At 60.4% G+C, this 26,256-nt stretch overlaps 1 protein-coding gene across 6 annotated transcripts in view; it reads left to right on the top strand.

Moving 5' to 3' along the window:
• The window catches only part of PRKAR1B (protein kinase cAMP-dependent type I regulatory subunit beta), an 82,031-nt gene that overhangs the window by 15,756 nt on the left and 40,019 nt on the right, over nt 1–26,256 (top strand). For all 6 annotated transcript variants that reach the window (XM_021085935.1, XM_021085937.1, XM_021085932.1 and 3 more), the window contains exons 3-4: nt 4,492–4,662; nt 6,013–6,104. In XM_021085935.1, the coding sequence (XP_020941594.1) occupies nt 4,492–4,662; nt 6,013–6,104 (263 nt within the window). The remainder of the gene's footprint in view (nt 1–4,491; nt 4,663–6,012; nt 6,105–26,256) is intronic.

Below are 26,256 nucleotides of genomic sequence, written 5' to 3'. Positions count from 1 at the left end.
AGGCCTGGTACACAGAAGGCGCTCAGCAAATGACGGCAGTTCCGTGTTCCTTTTCTCGCCCTGCTGCTGAACGGCCAGGTGCCCCCACCTGCCCCTCATGCCCTCTGGCCCTGGTTTCTCTGCCTCGTGGTGGGGGTGCCTCACGGCCGGAGATGTAGCCGCAGGGGAGGGCATGGGGCTCCAGGGGTGGGGACACTGCGACAGCGGCCCCGCCCTGGTGCTTGGGGCCTCAGACGCCACCCCCGGGCCTGGGCTGGGACGCCCCCGGGGCGGGGTCCTCGCCCGGAGAGGGAGCGGGGACTTGGAGGGGCTCCCCGTCCCAGGGCCCCGGCCGTAGGGTCAGCTCCTTCCGGAAGGGCTCCCGCGTCGCCCCCTCTCAGGCCCTCGTGGAGGAGAAACGGGGTCGGGATGACAGGGACGGTCACCCGTGACCCAGGGCGCCTCGGCCCCGGGGGGCAGGACGGGGCCAGTCCCTGGAGCTGCGTTACGCGTTTCGGGGCAGTTTCTGGTCACGGAGCTTTCTGGAAACGCCGTTCCCACACTCTTGTTATGAAGATCCCTTTGGCCTGATCGCCCGTCCTGACCCCGCGCCCTCAGCCATCCTGCAGCGCAGACGATTCGTCAGCATGAAAACAGGAGACAGGAAGGGGAGCTCCGAGCATCCGAGGTTTCCTGGAACCCGGGGGGAGGGGTGCCGTCCAGAAATAACGCGCCGGTGCCGTTGAGGCAGAGCCCCGGGCAGCTGCCCCCGCGCCCTGGGGGCCCTGCCCCCCATGTGCTCTCAGCACCCCCTGAAGTGGCCTTCGTGTTGTGAGCCACCTGTGTCCTGCCCCCTTGGACCTCTGCCGCTAAAGGCGGAAAATCGAGCAGAGGCCTGGGCTGCCGCTTCCTGGAAGAAGAGCACCTTCTGGTGCTCGCGCGGGGCCGGGGCCGAGCCTCTGCCGGCGGGGCTCGAGGGCTGCCGTTTCCAAGGGCCCCGGGCGGGGAACCTGCGGACGGACCGACCGACCCCACACTCGTGTCACCAGAGCTGATGCAGCTGCTCTTTTGGGTCACAATTCCTTAGGCTGCTGATGCTCCCGTGGGTGCCTGGATGCTATTCGGGTTTGTTCCACAGCAGGAACTCCAGCTCCAGATTCTTAACCCGCTGAGCCATCGGGAGCTCCGGGTTCCTCGTTCTTGCTTTCAACCAGCTCGTCGCACCGCTTCTTCCGGGTAGTGGTGTCACTGTCCTGTGGCACATCGTCTTGCGGCAATGTGACTTGAGCTCCAGTGTATGAACAAAATCTTTGAGGAAGGGGGGTGGTGATAGGAAGGCTTTATATGCTGGAGGCGTCGTTGGAGTGGGCCTTGATGCATGTGTAGGAGTTCGCCAGGAACAGCATGAGGAGAATGAGCTCTAAGAGGAAGGAAGCCCTGTGTGCTGCTCGTGGCCCTCTCCCTCGGTGAGTTCCTGGCTCCCGGTTGTCTCTGGGGGTGGTGGGGCGACTTGTGGGGGCCCCTTGGAGCTGAGCATCCAGAACGAGCTTGCGTCTGTGCCCCGGGCCTGGGACCCCAGCTGTCTGTGGGCCATTCCCAAGTGCAGGTCACACTGTTATCGCGAAGTCAGTGTAAAAGCCCAGCTTGCATCGACCGGATCAAAAACAGACCCAAATGAGAGCTCCCCTTGTGGCTCAGTGGTTAAAGAATCCGATGAGCATCCATGAGGATGCAGGTTCCATCCCTGGCCTTGCTCAGCAGGTTATGGATCCTGCCTTGCCAGGAGCTGTGGTGTGGGTGGCAGAGGTGGCTCAGATCTGGTGTGGCTGTGGCTGTGGCGTAGCCCAGCAGCTGCAGCTCCAATTCGACCTCTAGCCTGGAAACCTCTATATGCTGTGGGTGTGGCCTTAAAAAGACACCCCCCCCGCAAAACCAAAAAAACCGAACCAAACGCAGAGAGTGGCGAGGGCGTCGGGGGAACCAGAGGACTCGGGCAGGGCTGCTGGGAACGTGGAACCTCGAGGCGGTAGAGACAGTTTGGAGGGTCTTCATCAAGCTGAGCCCGAGTCACCGTGGGACCCAGCAGCCCCCCCTCCCCCGGGGGGTGTCCCCAAGAATTGAGAACAGTTCGGAAGCACATGCCTGCCCACCCACCCAGCGGAAGGACGGCCCCAGCCCATGTCCATCAGCCGACGAGCCGGGCTACCCAGCGTGCGATCCGCAGCAGAAGGCGGCCGGGGTGGAGGGGGGACGCGTGCCCGTGTGCACGGCTCAGACGCGCCCGAGGACGGAGTGCTGCTGGCCACGGACAGACACGCCTTGTTTGGTTCTTTTCTTGTCGAGTATCCAAAGTGGGCACATCCACCCGGATGGAGGCCGGTTCGCGGATGCCACGCCCGGGGGGGGCGGGGGGCAGGAGAGGAGGGGCTGCTGATGGGTACCTGGGGTTTGGGGATGATGAGATGTTGGGATCGGGATATTGGCGATGTTTGCAGAACACCGTGAAAGTGCTAAACGCCGCAGAATTGCACACTCTACCTTGGTTACCTGTGACTTTTATGTGAATTTTGTCTCCGTTGAGAAAACATCCCCTGATTTGCTCGGGGGGTGGGTGGGATGGGGCGGTGGTCTCCTCATTTCCTCGGGAGCCTGGAATAACTTCCTCCCAACCTCAGCCGAGGTCGCCCTTCGCCTGTCTGTCGCCATCCGTGTGGAGCCCGGTCGCTCGTGCAGGCCTGACTCTGCGGACGTCTCGGCGTCACTGTCAGCGGTTCACCCTGCAGTTGGCGGAGTTTTCCCACTCGGGCTCCCAATCCCACATCAAGATCCCACGGACTTGTCGTTATCTGTATTGTTGTTCTTATTTTTAGTAGCTTACAAAAGCTAAGGCTGAGCATCTCTTCCTTGCAGTTAAAATTCATGGTTTATATGAGTGTTCAGTGGAGTTTGTGGTTTCTGTAAAAGTGGAACAGGCTTCACAACAGTCTCTTTTTTTTGGTCTTTTTGCCTTTTCTAGGGCTGATCCCACGGCATATGGAGGTTCCCAGGCTAGGGGTCCAATTGGAGCTATAGCCGCTGGCCTACACCACAGCAATGCAGGATCCGAGCTGCGCCTGTGACCTACACCACAGCTCACGGCAACGCCGGATCCTTAACCCACCGAGCGAGGCCAGGGATCGAACCTGCAACGTCGTGGTTCCTAGTGGGATTCGTTAACCACTGCGCCACGACGGGAACTCCCACCTCAGTCTTAATGCTGCAGAGAATTAACACACCGTGTAACTGACATGTTTCCGGTGGCTCACCCTTCTCTCTCCCCCAATAATTCTCGCGAAGGGTGGGAAACAAGCACGTGACTCCTGGTGCCAGGGCGGTGTGGTGCTGGCCTCAGGACGAGATGGCCCGTTGTCATGGTGACAGAAGAGTGGTGAGGGGTTTACTTGGAGGGCAGTTCTGGAGCGATGCAGTGGTTGCTGGTGCGTCCAGGGCTGATCTTCAGGAAGACGCCCCCCCACCCCAGCCCACCAGTGCCCTCAGACCCCCCAGCCCACCAGGCACAGGGGCCCCCACCCAGCCTTGGGTTTTTGACGAAGACATGCGTGTGTTAGGGTGGTCGGGGCCTCCGTGCTGGTTTTGGCTGTGCTGTGGGGTCGTGTGGAGGGGGGCGCTTGCACAAGTGAACAATCTGAGATGCTCGGCTCGGTCCTGGGCGCTGTGCCGGGGCGCCGGGGCTCGTCCAGGGACGAGGTGGTCATCGAGGTTGTGCCGGGGACGTGGGACAGAGGGTCAGGGCTGGGAGGCCTCTTGTCACCCGTGGCCCTTTGCACTTTCTGGATTTTGTGCCCTCTGTACGTAAATAGTTTTAAAAAAGCAGTGCTGGGGAGTTCCTGTCGCGGCTCAGCGGTAAGGAGCCCAACTAGCATCCATGAGGATGCAGACTTGCTCCCTGGTCTTGCTCAGTGGGTTAAAGATCCGGCGTTGCTGTGGTTGTGGCGTAGGCTGGCAGCTGTAGCTCCGACCCCTAGCCAGGGAACTTCCATATGCCACGGGTGCAGCCCTAAAAAGAAAAAAATTCAAAAAAAAGCAATACTGAAAAGAGAGAGGAAAATGAGGAATGGCTTTTTCTCTGTCACTCACCCACCTCCTGTTTCCGGCACATCCGTGAGCAGAGTAGGGGCGCCTTCCGCCCTCTGCGTGAACCCAGTGGGGCTGACCTCTGGAACCTGGGACCTGGACACTTTGCTTCAGGTGTGAAGGAACCAAAGGCCTCTGGGTGCCGGGCTCTGTGGCCGGCAGAGCTGTGGACTGGGCGGAGGTGGGCTTGGAGGTGGCCTTGACGTCTGGAGGAGGGTGGGCTCAGCACAGGGTCGCCCCAGAGGCGTTGGGGATGGGCGAGGGGCCGGGCTATGCGGGTTGCCCACCTCCCCGGGGCCCTGTGACTGCCGCCCCCACCGCGAGTGGGACGGACTCGGGTTTTGCACTCTCCTCACCTCCCGGGCCATCCTCCCCCAGGAAGAAAACAGACAGATTCTGGCTCAGCAGAAATCGGCCTCCCAGTCAGACCTGTACGACGAGGAGGTGTCCCCACCGCTGCCCAACCCGGTGGTGAAAGCCCGGCACCGGCGCGGGGGCGTGAGCGCCGAGGTGTACACGGAGGAGGACGCCGTGTCCTACGTGCGAAAGGTGGGCGCCCCCTCCCCGCATCCCAGGCCCCCCCATCCCAGGGAGTCCCCCTCCCCCCACCCCAGGTATCCCAAGCCCTCCCTATATCCTCACCCCCACCCCCCCGCCCCGCATCCTAGGGAGGGATGGCCTGGGTGGGGTCCTGAGGAAACCGGGGGGAATGGGCTGGACGAGTGGGTCTGCTTCCCTGGAAGGTACCAGGCTGGTTCCCTGGATGGGATTTGTGCCCCCGAGTGACCAGATTAGCGGAGTGGAGGGCGCTTCCTGTCACCGTCTGCAAATCTGAACTGTCACTCGGTTGTCGGAGCTGCAGTGGCTCTTTAAGGGGCTCCGTCCTGCCCCTCAGGGTCTCTCTGTAAAGGGCTCCATGGTTTTTGAGGCAGGACACCCCCAGGCGGGGTCCCGCTGTCACCCCTCAGCCTGGAGGAGAGTTAGGGGCATCTGCGCGTGAGGTGGGGTCACGTCGCAGCCCAGACGGCCGCTCCCTCTGTGGCTCTCGTTTTATGGGAGGAATCTTGGCATTGGCGACCCCGCTGCCAGCCATCAGCTGCTCCCTGGTTCCCGGGACACACACCATGAGCTCCCCAGGCTGGTCCCAGCGGGCGTGGATCTGGCTTTCTTTCCACCCAGTTACCTGGATTTTGATGGCAGGGTCCAGACTGCTGCCTGGCCCTCCGCCACCTCCTGAAAGGTGGAGCTGGCCGTGGCTGCGGCCGCGGCCCCGGCCCCAAGCATGGATCAAGTTATCTTTTTCCGTTTTCAAACATCGCAAGTATTAATTCCTCTAAAAAAGCCAGCGAGTTAAGAAACCCGCACAAGACGTGCTCATGCAAGCGCTTGGAGGTCTTGCAGCTTCCGGGGGGCCCGAGGCCCCTGGGGCCTGTCCACCAGGATCCCAGGTTCTGAGCGGTGCTCGCCGCCAGCTCTCAGCCACTCTGGGTCCTTTGCCTCTTCTTTCTTACCTTATTATTGTTTATTATTATGCTTTTTAGGGCTGCACCTGCGGCCTGGGGAAGTTCCCAGGCTAGGGGGTCAGATTGGAGCTGCAGTAGCCGGCCTGCGTCACAGCCACAGCAACGCAGGCTCCGTAACCCCCTGAGCCAGGGATCGAACCTGCGTCCTCATGGATACGAATCAGGTTCATTACCACTGAGCTGCCACGGGAACTCCTTCTTTACCTTGTTTTTTTAAAATTCCAAAAATTGGGACGTGCGCCTCACACGTCAAGGCGCCCGTCTGCCGTCACCGTAGCCACACCCGGAGGGCTGAGCGGCCCGGTTTCGAGCTGCGGGCCAGGCGGGGGGTCTGGGAAGGCCCGCGGGGTCTGACTTGCTCTGGCCTCCCCGGCAGGTCATCCCCAAAGACTACAAGACCATGACGGCACTGGCCAGGGCCATCTCCAAGAACGTTCTCTTTGCGCACCTGGACGACAACGAGAGAAGGTGAGCGCCGGCGGGGGCAGGCGGCAGTCCGGCTCCCGGGCTCGAGGGTCGGTTTGGGAGGCACGGGCTCCCGGGGTGGCGGCGGAGGCGGCGACCGGAAATTCAGTGCACCCCAGGCGCCCTAGGCCCATTCTCGGCACGGGAGGACCCTGGGGCCTCGTCCCCCAGCCTCTCCAGGTTGCACAGGGCTTCCAAGCCCACGCTGAGCTGGCTGCCTCCTGGGGACATGGTGAAAGGCGTGCCGGTCCCAGGGGCACGTGATCCTGAGCCAGGTGATGGTTGGCACGGACCAGAGGGGCCTGGGCAGCGGCTGTGGGCTGGGGACAAAGGTCATTCCAGGGAGGCGTCCAGGGAGGCATGAAGGGGCTCAGATGCTTCACTTGGGAGTTGTGATTGTGTAAATTATGGGCGCGCCTGCGTCGTCCACCCTGTTGGGGGCTGGGCCCCGGGGAGCCCACACTGCGCCCTCAGAGTTGTTCTGGGTTCACAGACGTGTCCTCGAGTTTCCGAGGGTCCTGGTGCCTCCCTGGGCCACGCTTCCCATTCTGTTCAGTTCCTTCCTCTTGCAGTGGCCACACTGGGGTCCCCGGGTTTTCCGCCCCAGGGGGTCCCAGGACCCTGCCTTTTTTCAGAATCCGAGTTCTGCGAGCCTGGCCGAGGCTGGGGGGGGGAGGCTATGCGTGGGCTCCGTGCTCCCCAGGCCCCGCTCGTCCCCTCCTTGGTCTGGGAGTGTCACGCGTCACTTCCGAAGGTGCCAGGTCAGGGCGGTCGCCTGGCCCGGCCCAGCTGTGGGGAGACTGGCCTGAGGAGGGGACGCCAGGAAATGGGGCTCCTGACATCGCGGCCTCTGCCTTCTGACGGCCCCCACTTTTCCCCCCAAGTGTGCATTTGCTCGGACCTCAGAAGCACCGCCCAGACCTGCCCTGCCGCCTTCTCTCTTTTCATTGCAGTTTTAGCAAATGTGTGTGAGGTGCGCCATTTGATCCGTCTGCAGGTGGACCAGTCGGTGGCATTAGTTACGTTCAGGAAGCCCTGTGCAGCCACCACACTATTTCCAGAATTTTCCACCCTCCTGAACAGAAACCAGTGGCTGTTAAGTGGTCACTCCGCATCCCCCCCATCCTTGAAACCCGCCCCCGGCCTCTCTGATCTGCTTGTTGCTTCTGTGGAGGTGCCTCTTCTATTTTGACTAAGTGGAGTCATGCAGCCTGGGTCCTCTCTTGTGTTGTCTGCTTCACAAGCATCACGTCCTCAGGGGTCATCCAGGCGGCAGCCCCTTTCCTTTTTGAAGGGTGAGTAATATTCCAGGGAGCAGGTGGACCACAGTTGTTTCTCTGTTTGTCAGTTGATGGACGTGTGGGCTCGCCCCAGCTTTGGTCGCTGTGTCTGGTGCTGCTGTGGGAGGGGTGTCTGCGTCTCTGGTCACGACCCTAGGAGAGGAACCACTGGATTCCGTGCTGAGTCCACGTGTAACTTTCAGAGGAACTGCAGGCTCAGCTTCTCTTCTGGCCCCACTGAAGGCTGAGCCTCTCCTCTCTGTGGCGCCCGGGTGCCCCCGGGGGCAGTTGTGTATAAAGCAGACTCCTCAGGCCCTTGGTGGCCCCTTCCAGCCCCCAGGGACCAGCTGGTTCAGAAAGCCTTGGTGTAGGGCCAGCCCGGCTAAGGCGAGCTCATCTGGGTTCTGTGGCTCGTGCCGGCTGCATGTGTCCAGGAAGTGTCTGCTGGATCCTGTGCCCTTGACCCTAAGTTTCCAGAACCACGTGGCTCCCTCTGCCTCGAACTTTTCTGCCTCCAAGAGCCAGGTGGACAAGAAGTGGAGGAAGCAGATGGTTGGATTAAAATTCCTCTTTGCAAGGCTGGCTTGGAAAGAAAGCTTTCACACGGGGCGTGTCTGCTTCAGATCTTTTGTTTTGCACATAGGAAAACTCACTTTCCAGACCAAAACCCCAGCGGGCTCCTGTTTCTGGCCGCAACCCCTGAAGAGACAGGCGGATGGTTCAGAAATGGTTCCAGAGGGTGTGGGCAGGGAGACGCTGTCTCCGGGCTCTCACATGAAGTCTCCCGCTGCGGCATCCAGAGCCTTCGCTTCTTCCAGTTTTCTGGACGCTGGGCTTCGCAGCTTTGCCTCTGCTCCGCCGCGGTCTGGCGCGTGCTGCTGCACGATTCTTGCCAGGTTTGCAGGGCGTCTGGTGCGCCTGGATGGGGACGCTGCCTGTGGCTCCCCCCACTTCTCCGCGTGGGTAGAGTAACCAGAATGCTCATGTAGGTAGATCCACAGTTGGGGAGGTGCCACCTGCGAAATTCAGCCGAGAGGCACATAACCCCACGGTCAGGGGCTGGGTGGTTTGCTCCTGCCGGTGTTTCTCATTTGCGTGGAGGTGTGTCAGCGTGGAAGGAGGGAGGCTTGTGTTCCAGCCCTTTGCTCTCCGAGAAGATGATGCGGCCTGGCTGTGGGACAGAGTCCCTGCCCCACACCGCACGGCTTTCTGCTGGATGGGGCGGCATTTCTCGTCAACGTTTATCGGAGGCTTTCTCTGGGTCTGTGTGGCTGCTCTGGAGCCTCAGTCCCCCCGCCACCGCCCTCCTGGGAATGAAAAGGGTGTCCCTTGGCCAAACCACACCACCTGCATGGCAGAGCCGGGGCTCCACAGCTTGGGTTCTGCCGCCTCCTGCGATGACAGGCCACACCCGCCTGTGAGGGGCAGGAAGGCGGGGGGCAGGTAACCCAGGGACTGTCACGCGTGTGGGGTCCTGGTGTCCTGGGGCCCTGGAACTGCAGGGACCTGGCCCTGGCTTGCTGGGTCTGGGGAGCCAGAGAGGGGCCAGGGGACTCCTGCACACGGGGCGACAGGCACCGTCGCCAGCCCCACGGCTACTACCACCAGCACCACCAGCACCACAAGCAGCACCACAAGCAGCACCACCACCAGCACCACAAGCAGCACCGCCATAATCACCGCGCCGCCGCCGCCACCACGACTGTCATCGCCATCGTGTCCTCATCGTTGGCGTCTTTCTGGTCCTCTGACCTGCGGGTGGGGGCTGAGCTGGCGGGCTTCTCTCTGGATGCGGCTTGTCCCTCCGAGGCTGGCTCAGCCACACGGGTGGAGCCCCCAGCCAGACCCTCTGCCCTCAGCGCTTAGTGTGTGGAGAGGGCTGGCGTGGCCCTTTGGCCACTCCCCAGTGTCACTCTCTGCTCCACCTGGGCCTGGGGTAGGAAAACCGGATGCTGTGGCTATCAAGACACAGCAGGAGGGACCTGGGGGCTGGCTCATCCCCCTGCCTCGTGAACAGAGGTTTCTGGGCCCAGAAAGAGGAGGGCCCTGGCCCCTTGCTCCAGGCCACGCAGCACTGTCACACGTTCTCATGCCCTTCTGAAGAGGTCACTGGTCGTGCCGAGGGTCCCAGCGGTGGTGGCGGGTGCAGCCTCCTTGCTTGGTTTCAGCTCTTGTGAGCAACAGCAGATTCTCTGTCCTTGCTGGGGACGCAGGGGCCTGAGTGGCCTCAGCAGGGAGCCCATGCGATGCTCCAGAGCCCGGGCAGGTGCTGTGGTCCCAGCCTGTCCCCCGAGGGTGCACCCAGGCCTGGGGGAAACCTTGGGTTCAGTCAGGTCCCTTCCCGGCTTGGCCTCCCAGGGGGCCTGGAGGCGGAGCCTCCCCCGGGGGGAGCCAGAGCGTGGTGATGAGCAGGCCCCGGTGTGCACGCATGGGGGCCAGGGCCGGGCAGCGGCCGTGTGCGGCGGGCCATCGGCTGGGCTCGTCATTGGAGCCGCCAGCCGGGCAGGTGGGTGAGGGCCTTCAACCCTGTGGCGGGTGGCCTTGCCGGCAGCGGTCGCGCTCTGCAGCTCGAATTAAAACAGGCCTCTGGCTGCCCCCCTGGCCGCACAGCTGTCTGTCTCCCGCCCACCCCGTATCTCTGCCGTCTGTTTTTCCACACATTGGCTCGGGCCCCCAGGTGATGGGAAAAACATGCCCGTCTGTTGAGTTCGCATGCGGCTCAGGGGATGGGCTCTGTTTCTCTGAGTCCCCTCGGACCCTCTCACCAGCCTGGCTGCAGCTTTGGGATTTGTTGCTTCCCCTTCAGGCAACACTAAAAAACAAAATTAGCATTTTGGAAAATGCAGGGCCTCATCCAAGGAGATGCTTAATGGCTTGAACATGCAAAGAATTTGTTTTTCATTTTGCACAAAGCCAGGCTCGCTCTGCGCAGAGGAGGCCTCCAGGTTAGCGAGCCGTGGGCCACGTGACCCCAGCAGGTCCGGGGTCTTGGGTGGGAGGGTGAGATCTGGGGCTCTGGAGCCTGGGTCACATGGCTCTGAGCCAGTCCCCAGACCTCAGGCCTCGTCTGCTCGTCTCGTTTGAACAACACGGGCGTTGTTGTGGCGCCTCTGGGGAGGTCCGTCACGGAGGCACAGAGAAGTCAAGTGAGCTACCCAAGGCCGCCCAGCAGGACTGAGAGAAGCAGGATTTGAATCCTTGGCTAGGACGAGGCACCCTGGGCTGACCTGCCTCCCTGCCACGAGGGCAGTGCCCAGCTCCTTTACCCTCCGCTAAGCTCACCCACTGTCTTGCGAGTTTGGTGCCATGGTGCTTTAAAACGTATAGAGGAGTTTCCGCTGTGGCACAGTGGGTTAAGAACCTGACCACCGTGAATCCAGTCACTGCTGAGGCGCACGTTCGACCCCTGGCCTGGCCCAGCGGGTTAAAAAGACCTGGCGTGGCCGCATCTGCGGCTTGGATTCAATCCCTGGCCCTTCCACATGCTGTGGCCAGAAGTTAAAAAACAGCAAAACCTTGGGGAGTTTGTGGTGTGGGGTCTCCAGGCCCATCTTCTCACGCAGCCGGTTCGCTGTCACCTGATGAGCCCTGGTGACCTGTGGGGTGGTTTTGCCCCCTTCCCACCCACGTCCCCACCCAGGCTTCTCGGAAGTGGATCTCGGCCACCAGAGAGTTTCCTCTGTCAGCGCTTCAGTACAAGGCGCTGCTTAAGTGTGGTTTCCTGTCCTCGCGGCCGCCCCACGCGCCGTACGCGCATGGGGGGCTGCATCTTTGCCGCCAGCCTGAAGTTTCTGAGACGTGTCCTGCCTACGGGTTTGGGTCCTGTCTGCACTTGGCCGGGGCCTCCCGAGGCGGGGTCCCGTCCGTGGCGCTCGAGGGCGGCGTGGGGAGGTCAGACTGGAGCAGCCAGGACCCTCCCGCCCGAGACAATCGGTGTTTTCTTCGTGTTGCGCTCAAGATTCAGCCTCCCCTGCGTTGCATCTTGCGAGGGGACAGCTGGTTTGAGCTTGTCCTTCAGAAAAAGCAACAGTTGCTAAGAGTCTGGCAGACAAAGATGTGCTTTGAGTCCCGGGAACAGCTGTGGGAGGGCACACGGAGCCCTGTCAGCTGCTCAGTCCTCATTTTCAGCCTGGCTTTAACCCTTTGGCGCCACGGGCCCTTCCTCCCTCCCTGTCCGCCCACCTGAGGCCGTCCTAGGTGTCTGGCTTCTCGACGGTGGACGTGCATCCTGCTATGTGACTGAGGCTGAACCGGCCGTCGGGGCCAAGAGGGGGGCAGCCCCTGGCTGGTTCCTCCACGCCTGTCCATCCAGGCGTCTGGTGGGTGCCGGGCTGGCGCTGTGGAGATGCCGGGGAGACTCGCGGTGCTCCTCCCTCCCGGGGGACGTGTGTGGCCGCCGCCCTGGGTGGGCAGGTGGAGGTGGCCTCGGAGGGCCTGGGGCTGCTCGGAAGGGGATCCTCGTCTCTCGAAGGCACGTGACCTGGTTTCCCGGCACAGAATCCCACCCCTCACGTGGGTGCAGGCCCTTGATCCCAGCCGGCCGCCCCGAGCAGCGGCTCATGCAGCCACGTGGCCCTTGAGGTCGGGTCGTCCTCACCCCCAGAGCTAGGGACCCTGAGGCTGCAGGGTCGTGGTCTCCTGGGGCCAAGCTCTCACCTGCCCAGAGGTGACTCTGAATCATAGGCGGCAGGTGGGGACATGTGACAGAGGCCACGGCCATCTGCACGTCTCAGGCGTGGTGAGTGCCTCCTTTCTGCCACGTCCTGCTCTAGGGGCCAGAGGTGTGGTGTGGCCAAGAGCAGACACCTCACCCTACGGGGCTCCATCCCTGGGGAGAGGCCAGGTCCACGGACGCGGTGGGGGCTGGAGAGGCGCACGGGGAGCAGGCAGTGGGACAGCCTGGGAGGCCTCGCATAGGAGGAGGTGAAACCCAAGAGAGAGGAAGCAGATCGGGCAGGCAGTGGGGAACGAGTGTTTTCGCAGCAGGAGTGCAGGTGCAAAGGCCCTGGGGCACGCCCGGAGCGTCAGGGTCAGCCAGAAGGTCAGTGAGGCTGAAAAGAGCCAGTGAAGAGGCCGGGAAGAGGCAGTGAGGACACAGGTGCGTCTTCTGGGTCACTGTGAGGGCTCTGGCTTCTGCTCTGAGGTGGGAGCCTCTGGAGGTTCGGGCGTAGAGCTAGCATGTCAGGGCTTTTGTCTGAATACTGCCGGTTTGTGTTCAGAGGAGAAGATACGGGGGCACCGGGGCAGAAGTCGGAAAACCTGTTGAGGGGATGTGTTGCTGACCCTGTGAGGTGATGGTGTCTTGAACCCGGGTGGTACCACTGGAGGTAGTGGGTGGTTCGTTCTGCGTGTGTCAAGGAGGGGCTGTCCGGCCCGGGTCGGCTTGGTCCCGTGTTCGCCTCCAGGGCTGGGTCCCTGCTTTGGCAGTGGGATTCCTGGGAGGTAAAAGCAGTGACGACGTCGTGTGGACGGCGACAGCGGTGACATCAGTGACGAAGAACACGAAGGTGGCGGGAGTGGTGGTGGTGCTGGGGAGTGATGACGCCGCTGAAGAAGGTGAAGACGGGGAGTTCCCGTCCTAACCTGACGAGGATCCCTGGGGATGCGGGCTTGATCCCTGGCCTCGCTCCGTGGGTTAAGGATCTGGTGTTGCCGTGAGCTGTGGTGTAGGCTGGTGGCTACGGCTCCAATTCGACCCCTAGCCTGGGAGCCTCCGCATGCCGCGGCTGCGGCCCTGAAAAGACAAAAAAGCCCAGAACACGGCGGGGATGGTGCTGGTGGTGGCGGTGGTGGTGCTGGTGGGAGTGACGGAGGTGGTGGTGTGGTGAGCATGAGTTACGCACTAAACTGGGTGTGTGTAGGTGACTTCGTCTCCCAGCAGGCTTTCCCAGAAACCACCCGCGGTGGGTGCTGGGGCTCTTCAGCGCTCCTGCCCTTCTCCTCCTGTGCAGCAGCCCCTGGTCGGCGAAGGGGCTGAGTCTGCTCTGGGCCTTGGGGGGTGGACCTGGCTTTAACCCGGTCTGGCTGAGCGTGTTTGCCAAGTCTCTGTGATGGGCCCTGTAACCCAAGGGCAAGCAGGAGGCTGTCCCCCAGCCCTGCAGCAGTGGCCAAAGAGCCAGGTGAAGCGGTCTGCACGTGGTCCCCCGCTTGGCCAGGCCGGGGTCCAGCTGGACCGCAGGGCTCCCCACTTGGGAAACGTGGCCCCTTCTGCCGAGCCCCACCTTGGCGTGGTGTGTGGGGTGGAGCCCAGGAAGCTTCAGAAGGTGGCAGGGCTTGAGTGGCCAGTGAGCCCTGGGCCTCTGAGCTTCTGGCCCAGAGGGGCGGTGACGTCAGGGGCTGTTTGGCTCTGAGGAGGGGCGAAGGCTTTGGTCTTGTCCTGGCCTTGCTGCTTGCTGGCTGCGTGACCTCGGCAAGGACGTGACCTCTGCGAGCTCCCTGTGTCCCCTCTGCCCTCGGAGGCAGCAAGGTCACGATGTCCAGGGAGGAGCTCGCGTCCACTCACCTGTCCATCCTGCAGGTGTCGGCGTTATCCCAGGGCGGTGAGCAGGTGGGCAGATCTATGCTGGACAGAGCACCTAGGGAGGGCTTCCTGGAGGAGGGGGTGTTGCAGCCCCGGACCTGGGAATTGTGAGGGGCAGGGAAGCCAGCTCTGGCAGAGGGACAGTCTGAGGCCAGAAAGAGTGGGAGGGCCGGCGGCAGATCCTCTGGTCACTGTGGTCACGGAGGGCCACGCAGACAGGGGCAGGGGCCCAGGTCTTGACCCGGCCTCGAGCGCTGGCCCACTTTGCCATGCAGGGGCCGCGTCTGCAGCCGAGGCCAGCCTCCCCGTCCTCCTCAGGATGTCTGCCCTGCTCTGAGGGCGGAGGCCCAGCTCTCACCCCGGTCTTACCCGGGGGGGGGCAGCCCCCGGACGCAGGCATCAGGACAACGCCACCGCTTTCCGTAAGGAACTGCAAGTCCGCGAGAGTGTCATGCGTGGTATATTCCAAAGCCGTTTCATTCTTTCAGATTTATAGCTGTTTCTCAAAATGTAACGTGTGTGCCTTTCGTCTGCTGCGTGCCAATAATTTTTTAAAAAGCTCAATCTTGGAGTTCCCGTCGTGGCGCAGTGGTTAACGAATCCGAGTAGGAACCATGAAGTTGCAGGTTTGGTCCCTGCCCTTGCTCAGTGGGTTAAGGATCCGGCGTTGCCGTGAGCTGTGGTGTAGGCTGCAGACGCGGCTCGGATCCCGCATTGCTGTGGCTCTGGGTAGGCCGGTGGCTCCAGCTCCGATTCGACCCCTAGCCTGGGAACCTCCATATGCCGCGGGAGCGGCCCAAGAAATAACAAAAAAAAAGACAAAATAAATAAATAAATAAAAATAAAAAGCTCAATGTTGAAGGAAAATATAAATGTTTATAGAGTCTTATGGTCATTGAAAAAAATTCCAAAGATTCACAGAAGAGGTGCCTTTCTTTTATGGAAAAGCACGTAGGGCGATGGATAAAATGCTTGTGGGCATAAATGTTGTCACACTCGGGTAAATTCGGTGGGAAACCATTCGAAGAGAGAACGAACGACGCAGAAATTCCCCTACAAGGGTTTTTCACCCTGAGTATTTCTTGTTTTAAAGAGCTGCTGGGGTGCTCGGTCTGCAGCTCTGCAGAGACACGGAACCCAGAATAGACGCATCCCAGGTGCAGACGCGGGATTGACTCCGTGTTGAAAATTGGCTCCATAATGAAAAGCTACAGATTGTTATTTCATTGTCCACATTTAAAAGAGCAATACGGTCATTTCACTGGTTAAAATGTCAGTGTTTACAGTAGACCCGAAACAACGCCCTTTCGCCAGAGTGTGAACATTGAGTGCAGCATTTTATTTTATTTTTTTATTTTTATTTTTTTGCTTTTTAGGGCTGCACCTGTGGCATATGGAGGTTCCCAGGCTAGGGGGTCCAGTCAGAGCTACAGCCGCCGGCCTACACCACAGCCACATGGGATCCGAGCCACGTCTGTGACCCACACCACAGCTCACGGCAACGCTGGATCCTTAACCCACGGAGCGAGGCCAGGGATCGAACCTGCAACCTCATGGTTCCTAGTCGGATTTGTTGCCGCTGCGCCATGACAGGAACTCCGAGTGCAGAATTTTAGACCCTCAGGGACAGAGCGGGCGGCCCCGGTAGAGACCCTGGTGGTGAGAGGACCGAGTCAGGGATTGGGCATCTGGCTGCCCGGCCACAGAGGCTGCATGTGGGGCAGTGGGCAGGCGGATGTCTGTGCCAACTTGGGCCCCAAATTTGGCTGACGGGCTGGACGGAGGCCGGGGAGCCTTCAGGCTCAGGGCTGATGGTGGCCTGGTGGGTAGGGGTCGGGGCAGGGAGACAGGCTGGAGCAGCCTGGCCTGCCCCGTGTCCTGAGAGCGGCATCAGGGGCCCTGTGGTGGCGCTTCTCCCCCAGGCTCGTTTTCTGCCCTCGTCCTGCGGCCCCGCACCCCTGCGCCTCATCAGTGTCAGTCTTGCCTCCCAGGGAGGCCAAGCCCCCTGCCCCACGTGGTCCTTGTGCCGCCTCTGCCAGGCCCCTCGGCTCCCCGCGGGGCCGTGAGCCCAGCTAATGCGCCTTTTGGATTCAGACTCTCTTCCTGTTACGATTGGGCTGGCGGCCAGTTTGCGCATTTAAATCTTGACTTTCATTTAGCTTCGTGTGGCTTATTCTCCATGACCTGCGCCGCCGCTCGGAGCGGGTTTCCTTCTCGAGGATTTTATGTGGCTCCTGCGTGCTCAGGGCCGGCGCCCAGGACAGGGCCGTTTCCAAGGGATGCTTTCCTGGAAGATGGGGCTTAACCATGTGGGAACGACGGTGATTCCGAAAGCGGCTCCAGGAGGAAAAGTGTCTGTGCCCTTTCAGTGACGTGAGAGCCGCCGTGAGCCAGGACCCGAGACAGAGGGACGGTGTGTTCTGTGGTCCCTCTGCCACCGTCTCACCGCTTGGACTTGCAGCCCGGGAAGGGCGCACGGTCTAAACCCGCCCTGTCCATCCAGAAGCGCCGAAGTGATTCCCTGAGAACCACGTGAGGCTGAGGTTGTGCTTAGGGCACGGCGTCTGGCCCCCGCCTCGTCCCCTGTGCACCTGGACCTCCTTCCCCAGGTGTGCATCTGTGCACAGGTCACTTTCCTGGCCCAGGGTCCATCTGTGGGCCTGGGGGGCGTTGGGACCCGGTGGGGACCACGCAGGCAGGCGTTTAGAGCTTCCTCGGTGGGTCGGGGGCCGTCGCCTCAGCCGAGCGGAAGGTCGCCAGCCCCGTCCCCTCTCCCCCCAGCCTTGGGTCGGCCTGTGAGCCTCTGGTCTGCAGGTCGGCGTGGTGCAGGCCCAAGGCCACCCGCTGGCCAGGCGGCAGCGGCAGCATCTCTGAGCCCGTGAGCATGCATGTGCAGTCGCCGTGGGCACACATCTTCACTTCTCTCGGGTGGGTTCCGATGGGTGGCATTTCCGGGTTGCATGCTCAGTAACTTCAGGTCCAACTTTTTAGGAAGCCTCCTCTTTTCCAAAGTGGCGGTGCTGTGTCCACACCTGCCTGTGGTGACCGGATCCCCATGTCCCTGCGTCCCTGGGTGCCGTCTCCCTCCCAGCTGGAGTCACTCTAACAGGTGTGGCGTCGCCCGGTGGTTCTGCGTTGCCCTGAAGGTTGATGACATTGAGCCTCTTCTCATGTGCTTTGCAGCCGTTTGTGTAACTTTTTTGTCGGAATGTCTACCCAAGCCTTGTGCTCACTGCTTGAGGTCTTGATCTTCTTGCTGTTGAGTTATAAGAGCTTTTTTTTTTTTTTTTTTTTTTTTCTGCTTTTTAAGGCCACACCTGCAGCCCATGGAGGTTCCCAGACAGGCTAGGGGTCAAACTGGAGCTACAGCCACCGGCCTACACCACAGCCATAGCACCACGGGATCCGAGCTGCATCAGCAACCTACACCGCAGCTCACGGCAATGTCAGATCTTTAACCCACTGAGCGAGGCCAGGGATGGAACCTGCGTCCTCATGGATACTAGTTGGGCTCTTAACCCACTGAGCCACAGTGGGAACTCACGGTACAAGAGCTTTTGGAAAATTCTGGATACAAGCCGTCTATCACATACAGGGTTTGCAGGTGTTTTTCTCCTGGTCTGTGATTTCTTCTTTTCATTTTCTTGTTTTTTTTGTCTTTTGTCTTTTGAGGGCCGCACCTGCAGCATATGGAGCTTCCTAGGCTAGGAGTCTAATCGGAGCTGCAACTGCTGGCCTACACACAGCCACAGCAACGCCAGATCTGAGCCGTGTCTGCGACCTACACCACAAGTCACAGCGATGCCGGATCCTTAACCCATTGAGCGAGGCCAGGGATCGAACCTGCAACCTCATGGTTCCTAGTCGGATTCATTTCCGATGTGCCACGACGGGAACTCCTGTCTTTTCATTTTCTTTTCTTTTTTTTTTTTTGCCTTTTCTAGGACTGCTTCCCACAGCATATGGAGGTTCCCAGGCTAGGGGTCGTATCGGAGCTGTAGCCGTCGGCCTGTGCCACAGCCACAGCAACGCGGGATCCGAGCCACGTCTGTGACCTTCGCCACAGCTCACGGCGATGCCGGATCCTTAACCTGCTGAGCAAGGCCAGGGCTTGAACCCTCAACCTCATGGTTCCCAGTCAGGTTCGTGAACGCTGGGCCATGACGGGAACTCCCGTCTTTTCGTTGTCTTAACACCGTATGTACAGTCCAGGTTCTCACTCCTCCCTTCCGTGAGCCGTGCTTGCTCTGTGCCAGGTCTCTGTCTAACCCCGGGTCGTGAGGACTCCCTCCTGCAGGGCCGTCTGGGCGGGATGGACCTTAGCTCTCGCGTTTAGGTCTGTGATCCGATCTGAGTTGCTTCCTGTGTGTGGTGTGAGGTGGGGACGAAGGCCGGTGTTCTCGGGGGCACGTCCGGTTGTCGCAACACCATCTGTTGAAGAGGCCGTTACCTCCCCTTGGCTCGTCTTGGCCCCGCGTCAGAAGTCCCCTGCCCCAGGTGCGAGGGTTTGTTTCTGGGTCCTGCGGTCTGGACCGGATCCGTGAGCCGTGTTGCTGCGTCCACACCGGCCTCTGGGTGGCTGGGGCTCTGATTTTGAGTTTTGAGTCGGGTCTTGTAAAACCCTCCCACTTTGTCCTCCTTTTTCAGGATCGTCTGGGCTGCTTTAGGGCCTTTGCATTTCCGTAGGAATTTGAGATAACTTTCTATTTTAAAAGCCTGCTGTGAATTTATGGGACAGTTTGGTACAGACCCGGCACCCCGTCGGTGTCTCAGTGGTGGCCAGGCGCGTCCTGCCTTTCTGCAGATCTGTGCTTCCTGGGCAGTTTCTGGCGACTCGGTGGGCGTGTCTTGCCCTGTTTCGGCAGATGGGTCCTGCAGTGCCCATCCGTGCTCTCGGGAGGAGGATCCAGAGGGTGGGCCGGCCGTGGCCTTGAGGACAGTGTGGCTGAGGCGGCCCTGGGGTCTCTGGTGGCGGGCGGGCAGCAGGCCGGGCGAGGGGCGGTCTGGCGAGAAGGGAGCCCGCGGCCGTGCACCAGCACCTTTCTGCGGCGGCTGGCGTGGGGGCTTTGCGTGCCCAGAGCCCCCCGGGCAGCGTCTCCCTGGGAAGTTCACCGACTTCTCATGCCGCTGGGACTGGCAGGGAAGTGACTCCGGGGCTGAACGTTGGCAGCGCTGTTGATCTGGGCACAGGGCTGGAGTTCAGATGAAAATGCGCCCCATCGAGGAACTCAGGGTTTCTGGAGCTATTTTCAGCTCTTGTTCACAGCGTCGTTCCAAGGCGTTTATTAGGTGCCTGCTGTGTGCCTGCGTGCACCTGGGCGCTGCCAGGGCTGCTTCTGCTCCCGGAGGGCAGCGTTTGCCATGTGGAACATGGACTGGAAGCCAAGCTAGGGGCTGGGAGCAGGTGTCTGCAAGCCCCACATCTGAGCAGGGACTGGCCTCTGGACTGTGGGACAATCTCTTGTGACTCAAAGCTGCAAGACCAAGCAGAGCAGGTAGAAACTGGCCAATGGCCTGAAGAGACTCTCGACCAGAGAGGACGCTCCGACGGAGGAGAAACCCGGGACCAGCTGTCCGACTCCTTAAGCAGCAGGACATGCTCTGCAGCCCTGGGGGCGGTTAAATGAAAGCCGGTGATGCTCCCGCCGCCGGCGGAGCCGGGCTTCTCGTCGGGCGCTGGTGGAACGGCAGCTCTCCCAGGCTGGAAAACGTTGTAGTCATTGCTTAGAAAACCAAATGCGTAGCTGCCCTGTGACCTGGCAGTTGCCCTCTTGGGCGTTTACCCAGAGAACTGGAAATTAGGTTCACGTGAGAACCTGTGCAGTGGTTTTGCTCACGGCAGCTTTGTTTGTAGAGCCCCACACTGAAAACAATCCAGGAGCCTGCGACGGCTGAGTGGCTCAGTACCCCGGGTGCCTGGGTGGGGTGGAACAGCCCGATGGCGGCGAAGCGCACACGGGCTGACACACAGGACGACCCGGAGGCGGCAGGGGGGGAGTCTCTCGGGGAGGGTATGCAGTGAAAAAAGCCAGTCCCCCAGTGACGTTCCTGCCTGACGTGGTTTAAGTGACGTTCCCAAGGTGACAAGGTTGTGGACGTGGAGGACAGATGGGTGGTGGCCAGGGGTTGGGGACTGGGTGGCGCCCCTGTGCCTCTGGCTGGCATCGCCGTGCACAGCCTGGGTGCCGTGGTCTCGCAGGATTACCTGGGGACATGGTGACCGGTACACGGGCCGTCCCCTTGTTGTTGCTTACGACTGTGGGCGGTTGGCTGGAGGTGCTGGCCACCTGGGGTCACTGTCCCCCAGCCCCCGGAGAGGGAGGGGCTGGCTGAGACGAGGCACTGTCCTTGGCGGGCAGGGTCCCTCGCACTGAAGAAGCCTGTGCCTCCGATGAGCATAGCGCCATGTGGGGGTGGGGACGCGGTAGGCATCAATGTGGGTGGCGTGTGCTGGGCGCGGTGCTGCTGCTTCTGCAGCTCTGCCAGTCGTTCCGTGTCGTGGATGAAGGGCTGAGGCCCCGTGGGAGGGCTCCTGGGACCCCGGCTGCTAAGGGAGCTGAGGTCTGGCCCCTCTCCCTGCCTCTCTGAGCCCGCCGCACCCCAGAGGACTGAGGGTCCCATCTTGCAAGCAAGACAGGCTGGGTGTCAGCACGTCTCTGGCCCAGAGGCCGGGTCTCTGGGGCCAGCGGGGAAGTGGAACTGCTGAGCGGGGGCTCCAGTGAGGAGGACCCCCTGGTGGCGGCCTCTGCCCCGGGGAGTGGTCCTGGGTGGCCAGCTCGGATTTTTTCCACAGAAGCTGAAAGTCCCGGAGTTCCCGTCATGGCTCAGTGGTTAGCGAATCCGACTAGGAACCATGAGGTTGCGGATTCAATCCCTGGTCTTGCTCAGTGGGTTAAGGATCCTGCGTTGCTGTGGCTGTGGCGTAGGCCGGTGGCTACAGCCCCTATTAGACCCCTAGCCTGGGAACCTCCATATGTCGCAGGTGTGGCCCTAGAAAAGGCAAAAGGACATTAAAAAAAAAAAAAAGTCCCAATTTTTGTGAAATCTAGTTTTTTTGTGTGTGTTTTGATTTAAAGTTTTCTTTTGAAAACTCTCAACCAGAAAAGTTTCAAGGGAGCAGACCGGTCGACGACCCAGGGTGGCCGACCGCGCCTCGGGACTCGTGCCCGCTTGGCTCGTCTCCTTCGTCCGGGTCTTGCCGCGTGAGCTCCCTGCTCCACTTGGGCATCCGGGACCCCCCGGGACCCTCCGCACATCTCCCAGGAGCAGGGCCGGCAGAGGGTGCTGCTCGTGTTTGGGACCTTTCAGGGCCTCGGCGTGTGTGGCCGACCCGCAGCCCAGGCTCCGCGTGTGCCCTGCTCTCCCAAGTGCCCAGAGAAGGGGCTGCACAGTCGGGGCGTGAGGTTTGCTCCAGGTCAGGGTTGGGTGGTGCGTTTTGCTGGGAAAACCGCCACATCACGGCCCTGTGTGGAAGGTGGGTGTAAGTGTTTGAGGCCATCGGGAAACCTGCCGTCTGAGCCACTGTCTTGGGCCCCTGTCCCTGTCTGACCTCAGGGGCAGCTCTGGAGGCCAAGCTCAGACCCTGGTTCCTGCCTGACCTGGTGAGGGAGCTGCCAGCTTGAGAGCCTCAGGGCTGCGTCAGGAGCCCAGCTCCACTGGAGCTGGCTGGGGAACCTTGGCCAGGACACAAGTTCTCCGAGTGTCCGCTGCCAGATTAAGCCTCTCAAGAGGAGTTCCCGTCGTGGCGCAGTGGTTAACGAATCCGACTAGGAACCATGAGGTTGCGGGTTCGGTCCCTGCCCTTGCTCAGTGGGTTAACGATCTGGCGTTGCCGTGAGCTGTGGTGTAGGTCGCAGACGCGGCTCGGATCCCGCGTTGCTGTGGCTCTGGCGTAGGCCAGTGGCTACAGCTCCGATTCGACCCCTAGCCTGGGAACCTCCATATGCTGCGGGAGCGGCCCAAGAAATAGCAACAACAGCAACAACAACAACAACAGACAAAAAGACAAAAGACAAAAAAAAAAAAAAAAAAAAAAAAAAGCCTCTCAAGAAGCCAGTTGACAAGCGAGAAAGTACTGTGATGGGCACGGAGGAGGGAGGAGTCCACGGGTCCACACTCTGCAGGAAGTGCCCCCATCACCCCCACCTCCCCTCACCCCCACCCCATTCACCCCCGTCACCCCTGCCCCCATCACCCCCACCTCCCCTCACCCCCACCCCCATTCACCCCCGTCACCCCCGCCCCCATCACCCCCACCTCCCCTCACCCCCACCCCCATTCACCCCCGTCACCCCCGCCCCCATCACCCTCAACCCCATCACCCCCGCCCCCACATAGCCCAGCGCCCTCTGTGCTGAGCCTGCGTCGGGGTGGGAGTCAGAGGTGGGGCAGTGGGGGCCGCGAGGGCACAGAGCAGGAGCCGTGGACACCCCATGGGAAGGCTCCAGGGAGCAGAGCCGCGTGGAGAGGGCGTCCGGGCAGAGGCGCGTGGGGATGCCTGGCGCCTCAGGGCCTGCATCGCTGTTTGGGCGCGAGGATGCAGGGATGGCCTTTGAAAGTGGCAGGCAGAGGGCAGGGCCCGGCTGCTGCGAGCACTCTCAGGTTACGGCCTTGGAGGGTGTAGGGCGAGGGTGGAAATGGCCAGGCTTTGAGTGGGGTGACTCCGGTGTGGCCGCCTGCCGAGGCCTGGGGGCCTGGGAGAGGGGCGGCCGGGGCTGGACTTCCCGCCAGCTGGGGTGTCCTGTCCCTGTCTTGGGGCGCCTGCCTCGGGCTCCCCCCCCCCCCCGGCCCACCGCTCCTGGGAGGCCACGTGGACTTGCGGACAAAGGCCACTTCGGAGGACGGACCTGCGGTGCTGTGGCCCAGGCGCCACGTGGCACCCATCAGGTTAGGAGAGAGTGAATTCTAGTCTCAGCACAGCGTAAGAGGGGCCAGGGACCGTGGGGCCGTGAAACGCGGACCGCGGAGTGTAGAACCCAGAACCCGAGCGCGTGCAGCTCGTGGCTGTGACGGGAAGGGCTGGCGCAGGGAGTGGCGCTGTGCTCCGGGGCCTGGCAAACCGCACGCCTCGGTCCCTCTACAGCCCCCGTTGCGGTTTTTGCAGCGTCTGTGCCTCCCCGGCCCCTGTTCCTCCCTGACCTCTGAGTTAGGTCCCCTGTGTTGTGTCATTGTCTGCAGTTACGGTCCGACCAACGCTTGGATTGGCCGTCTTTGGCCCGTAGGCTCCATGAGCCGTCATTTTCGTCCCTCTGCTTGCTTTCTGGTCTTTGCAGATGTGGCAGGCTCATCTGGTGCATTTTCTGCCCCAGGAGAGGGACCCGTTTCTGCTCTAAAGACGTCCTGGCTCCTTTCAGTGGGAAGATGTGTTTAGAGTCGACATTCTGGGCGGTAGGGGTGCTCGGTGCTTCAGTCTGTCCTTGTTGCTGGGGTGTTTCTTCTTTTGCAGACAGAACCGGGACTATTTTTCTAAGATAAAATATTTCATGAGTTCATACTGATTCTTCCAATTTCAATTCAGGGCTGTGGGATCAGCGGGCTTCCTTCCTTCCTTCCTTTCAACCTGACACGATGGATTTTGTCTTTATCTCTTTTCTCTCGCGCTGAAAATCCCAGCTCTGAATAACACCAACAAAAGAATGTCTTTGCTTTGTTGCACCACACATGCACACGCACACGCACAAATGCGAGTGTGTGCGTTCACACACACACACGTCGGACCTTAGAGTCAAAGCACTGTTGCCGTTGCCACCAGTAGGATTAGTAGCCACCGGCGAAGATTTTAGTCCTGCCCCTGTTGCCCTGAAGCATCTGTGTTTTCGGAGGCGATGCTGTCAATTGGACACACAGTTCAGCTCACTTGTTACTTTCCACTTCTGATTTGTAAGTGTTATCATTCAAATGACAATCTTGTTTTAATAATTATGTCAAATAGTGACATGGTTCCAAAGCCACCCGCCCCAGGAGGTGCCTCCACCGGAGCCTCGCCTTCCTGGTGCCCTGGTGGCCACAGCGCTTCCTTCCCGACACCTGTAGGGCCCGTTGTCCTGGGGTGGTCTGGGTTGGCGCGAGCAGGTAAGTAAGCAGGTGTGCCCGGAGGGTCACATCCCCTCCCCTTTTCTTCCACACTCCCTGTTCGGTCTGACGTGCCCCGGAGCTCACGCCTTAGCAGCCTGCTGACCGCAGAGAGCCCTCTGGCTGTGTGGGAGCTGCCCCAGGGCTGGGGCGGTGGTGGAGCACAAGCTGGCTTCTCCTTAGTCACAGCGCTGCCCGCCTCCTGGAACAGGAAGCTGCTGGCCCAGGCTCACGCGCACGTGAGCATCGGAATGAGGTGTCTGTGCCCTGGCAGGTGCCAGGCCCACCCCCTGAGCCTCGGGAATGCTCCATGGGCCTCGGTTTGCACAGGTGCCTGCCAGGCATGTCGCGCTGTGGCTGCTGATGAGCGGCAGAGTTGGTGCTTTCCTGTGAGACGAGCGGTGGGAAGCCAGCAGCTGGGAGGGAGAGACGGGCGTGGGCCGGCGTCATGAGCAGAAGCAGCCCCGGCCCAGCGCCTGGAGCCCCTGACCCGGGCGCCTTCACCTCCTGTGCTCTGTGAACCCCGGCCTCCACAGAGCCCAGCGCCACTGCAGGGGCGGACACTGGTGGCCATGCGGGACCTGAGCCCCGGGCACGAGAATGTCTCCCTGGGTGGCAGGGGCGGGGAGGCTGAGGGCCGGGGGGTGGCGAGAGGCGCTGTCCCAGAGCTGATCCGTATGGGCTGGTGGTGCCCCGTACAGATCCGGGGTCTCAGGCAGCCCCTGGAAGGACAGGAGTGAGGGCAAGAGAGCGCGAGCGAGCTTCCAGACTTGTGGTAAGTCTTGGAGTCGGGTGTTCAGGCCACTGATTTTCTTCTCTGTCCACACTCTGTTGGCCATTCTGGATCTTTCGCCCCCGTGTAGCTGTTAAGATCCGTTGGTTGACACCCACTGTCTTGCTGACATCGGGGTCAGATTTGGGTGGAGTCTGTAGACGAAGCTGGGAAGAGCTGGCCTGACCGTGTAGCGTCTTCCTGTCCACGAAGATGGGATGCCTGTGCCTGCGTTTAGTTTTTACATTTTGTCAGTTGGGTAGTTTCCCTCATCTAGAGCTTGTGCATATTTTGTGAGGTTGGCACCTCCTTCATTTTGGGGGTGTTAATGTACACGGTATTGTTTTCATGTTAAATGCCACCTGTTCCTGGCTGGCGTCTGCAACAGCGGTGGGCGTTTGTCGGTTGACCGGTGTTGTGCAGCCTTGCTGGAGTCACTGAGATTCCTGTAGGTTTGGTCTTTGTTGCTGAGTCTTCGGGATTTTTTACGGAGATGGTCATATCTTCTGCAAACAAAGACAGTTTTATTTCTTCCTTTCCAGTCTGCATACCTTTATTTCCTTTTTTTGTCTCATTGCACCAGCTAGGACTTTCCCGTGTGGCGTTTCCAGTGTGATGTGTGAGTTGTTCCAAGATTCCGTTATCATCCTTCTACAGTTCAGGGCTCCGTCGTGGTGCTTTTTTTTTTTTTTTTTTTTTTTTCATTTCTGACGTCTGTTGTGTCTTCTCTGTCTCTCAGTTTCTCTCCTATCCCCCTTTTTTGTGACCCTGTCTAGGGGTTCCTAGGTTTTTATGCTCTTTTCAAGGAACCAGCCTGGGTTTCATTGGTTTTTCTCTATTAATTTCCTATTTAAATTCTCCTTAATTTTTATTCTTTCTTTTCTTTTGCTTGCTTTGAACTTCTTTTTCTGGTTTCCTTAGGTGGTTGCTTTTAGATTTTCTTCCTTGATTTTCTTTCTTTTCTTTTTCGTCCACGCCAAAGCCTGTGGCGCTCCCGGGCAGGGATCCGATCCGGGGCGCCGTCACGCCCCACGCCGTAGCTGCATCCGTGTGCGCTTTCAGTGCTGCGAGTGTCCCTCCAGGCGGTGCTTTTGCTGCATCTCATACACTTTGATAAGTTGCATTTTCCTTTCGTTAAGAATGTTTTCAGCTTCTCCTGCGCCTGCTTCTTTCACCCATGTGTAATGGTGTGTGGCTTCATCTCCAGATGTCTGGGGATTTTAAGGTATCTTTGTTATTGATTTCTAGTTTAATTCCGTTGTGGTCTGAGGGCAGGCGCTGTGTGATTCATACTTTATGTGTTCGGCTGCACCCAGGTGTACCAGTGCTCAGCTGGCACCTCCTCTGGGGACTCCCCGGATGCATTCCCCACGGAATCCCAGGCGTGTGTGTGCTTCTCCAGTGCCAGGCGTTGTGGTTGATGAACCAGCCGTAGACAGGATGGCACCAGGTCTCCCGTGGCAGAGGCTCCCGGTTTATATAAACACGGATTTCTAGATGCTGCAGTACCAG

The sequence above is a fragment of the Sus scrofa genome, chromosome 3 (genome assembly GCF_000003025.6).
Source record: "Sus scrofa isolate TJ Tabasco breed Duroc chromosome 3, Sscrofa11.1, whole genome shotgun sequence".
NCBI classification, from domain to species: Eukaryota; Metazoa; Chordata; class Mammalia; order Artiodactyla; family Suidae; genus Sus; species Sus scrofa.
The sequence above is the reverse complement of the archived record's forward strand: the minus strand, read 5'-3'. Positions and strand labels throughout refer to the sequence as shown.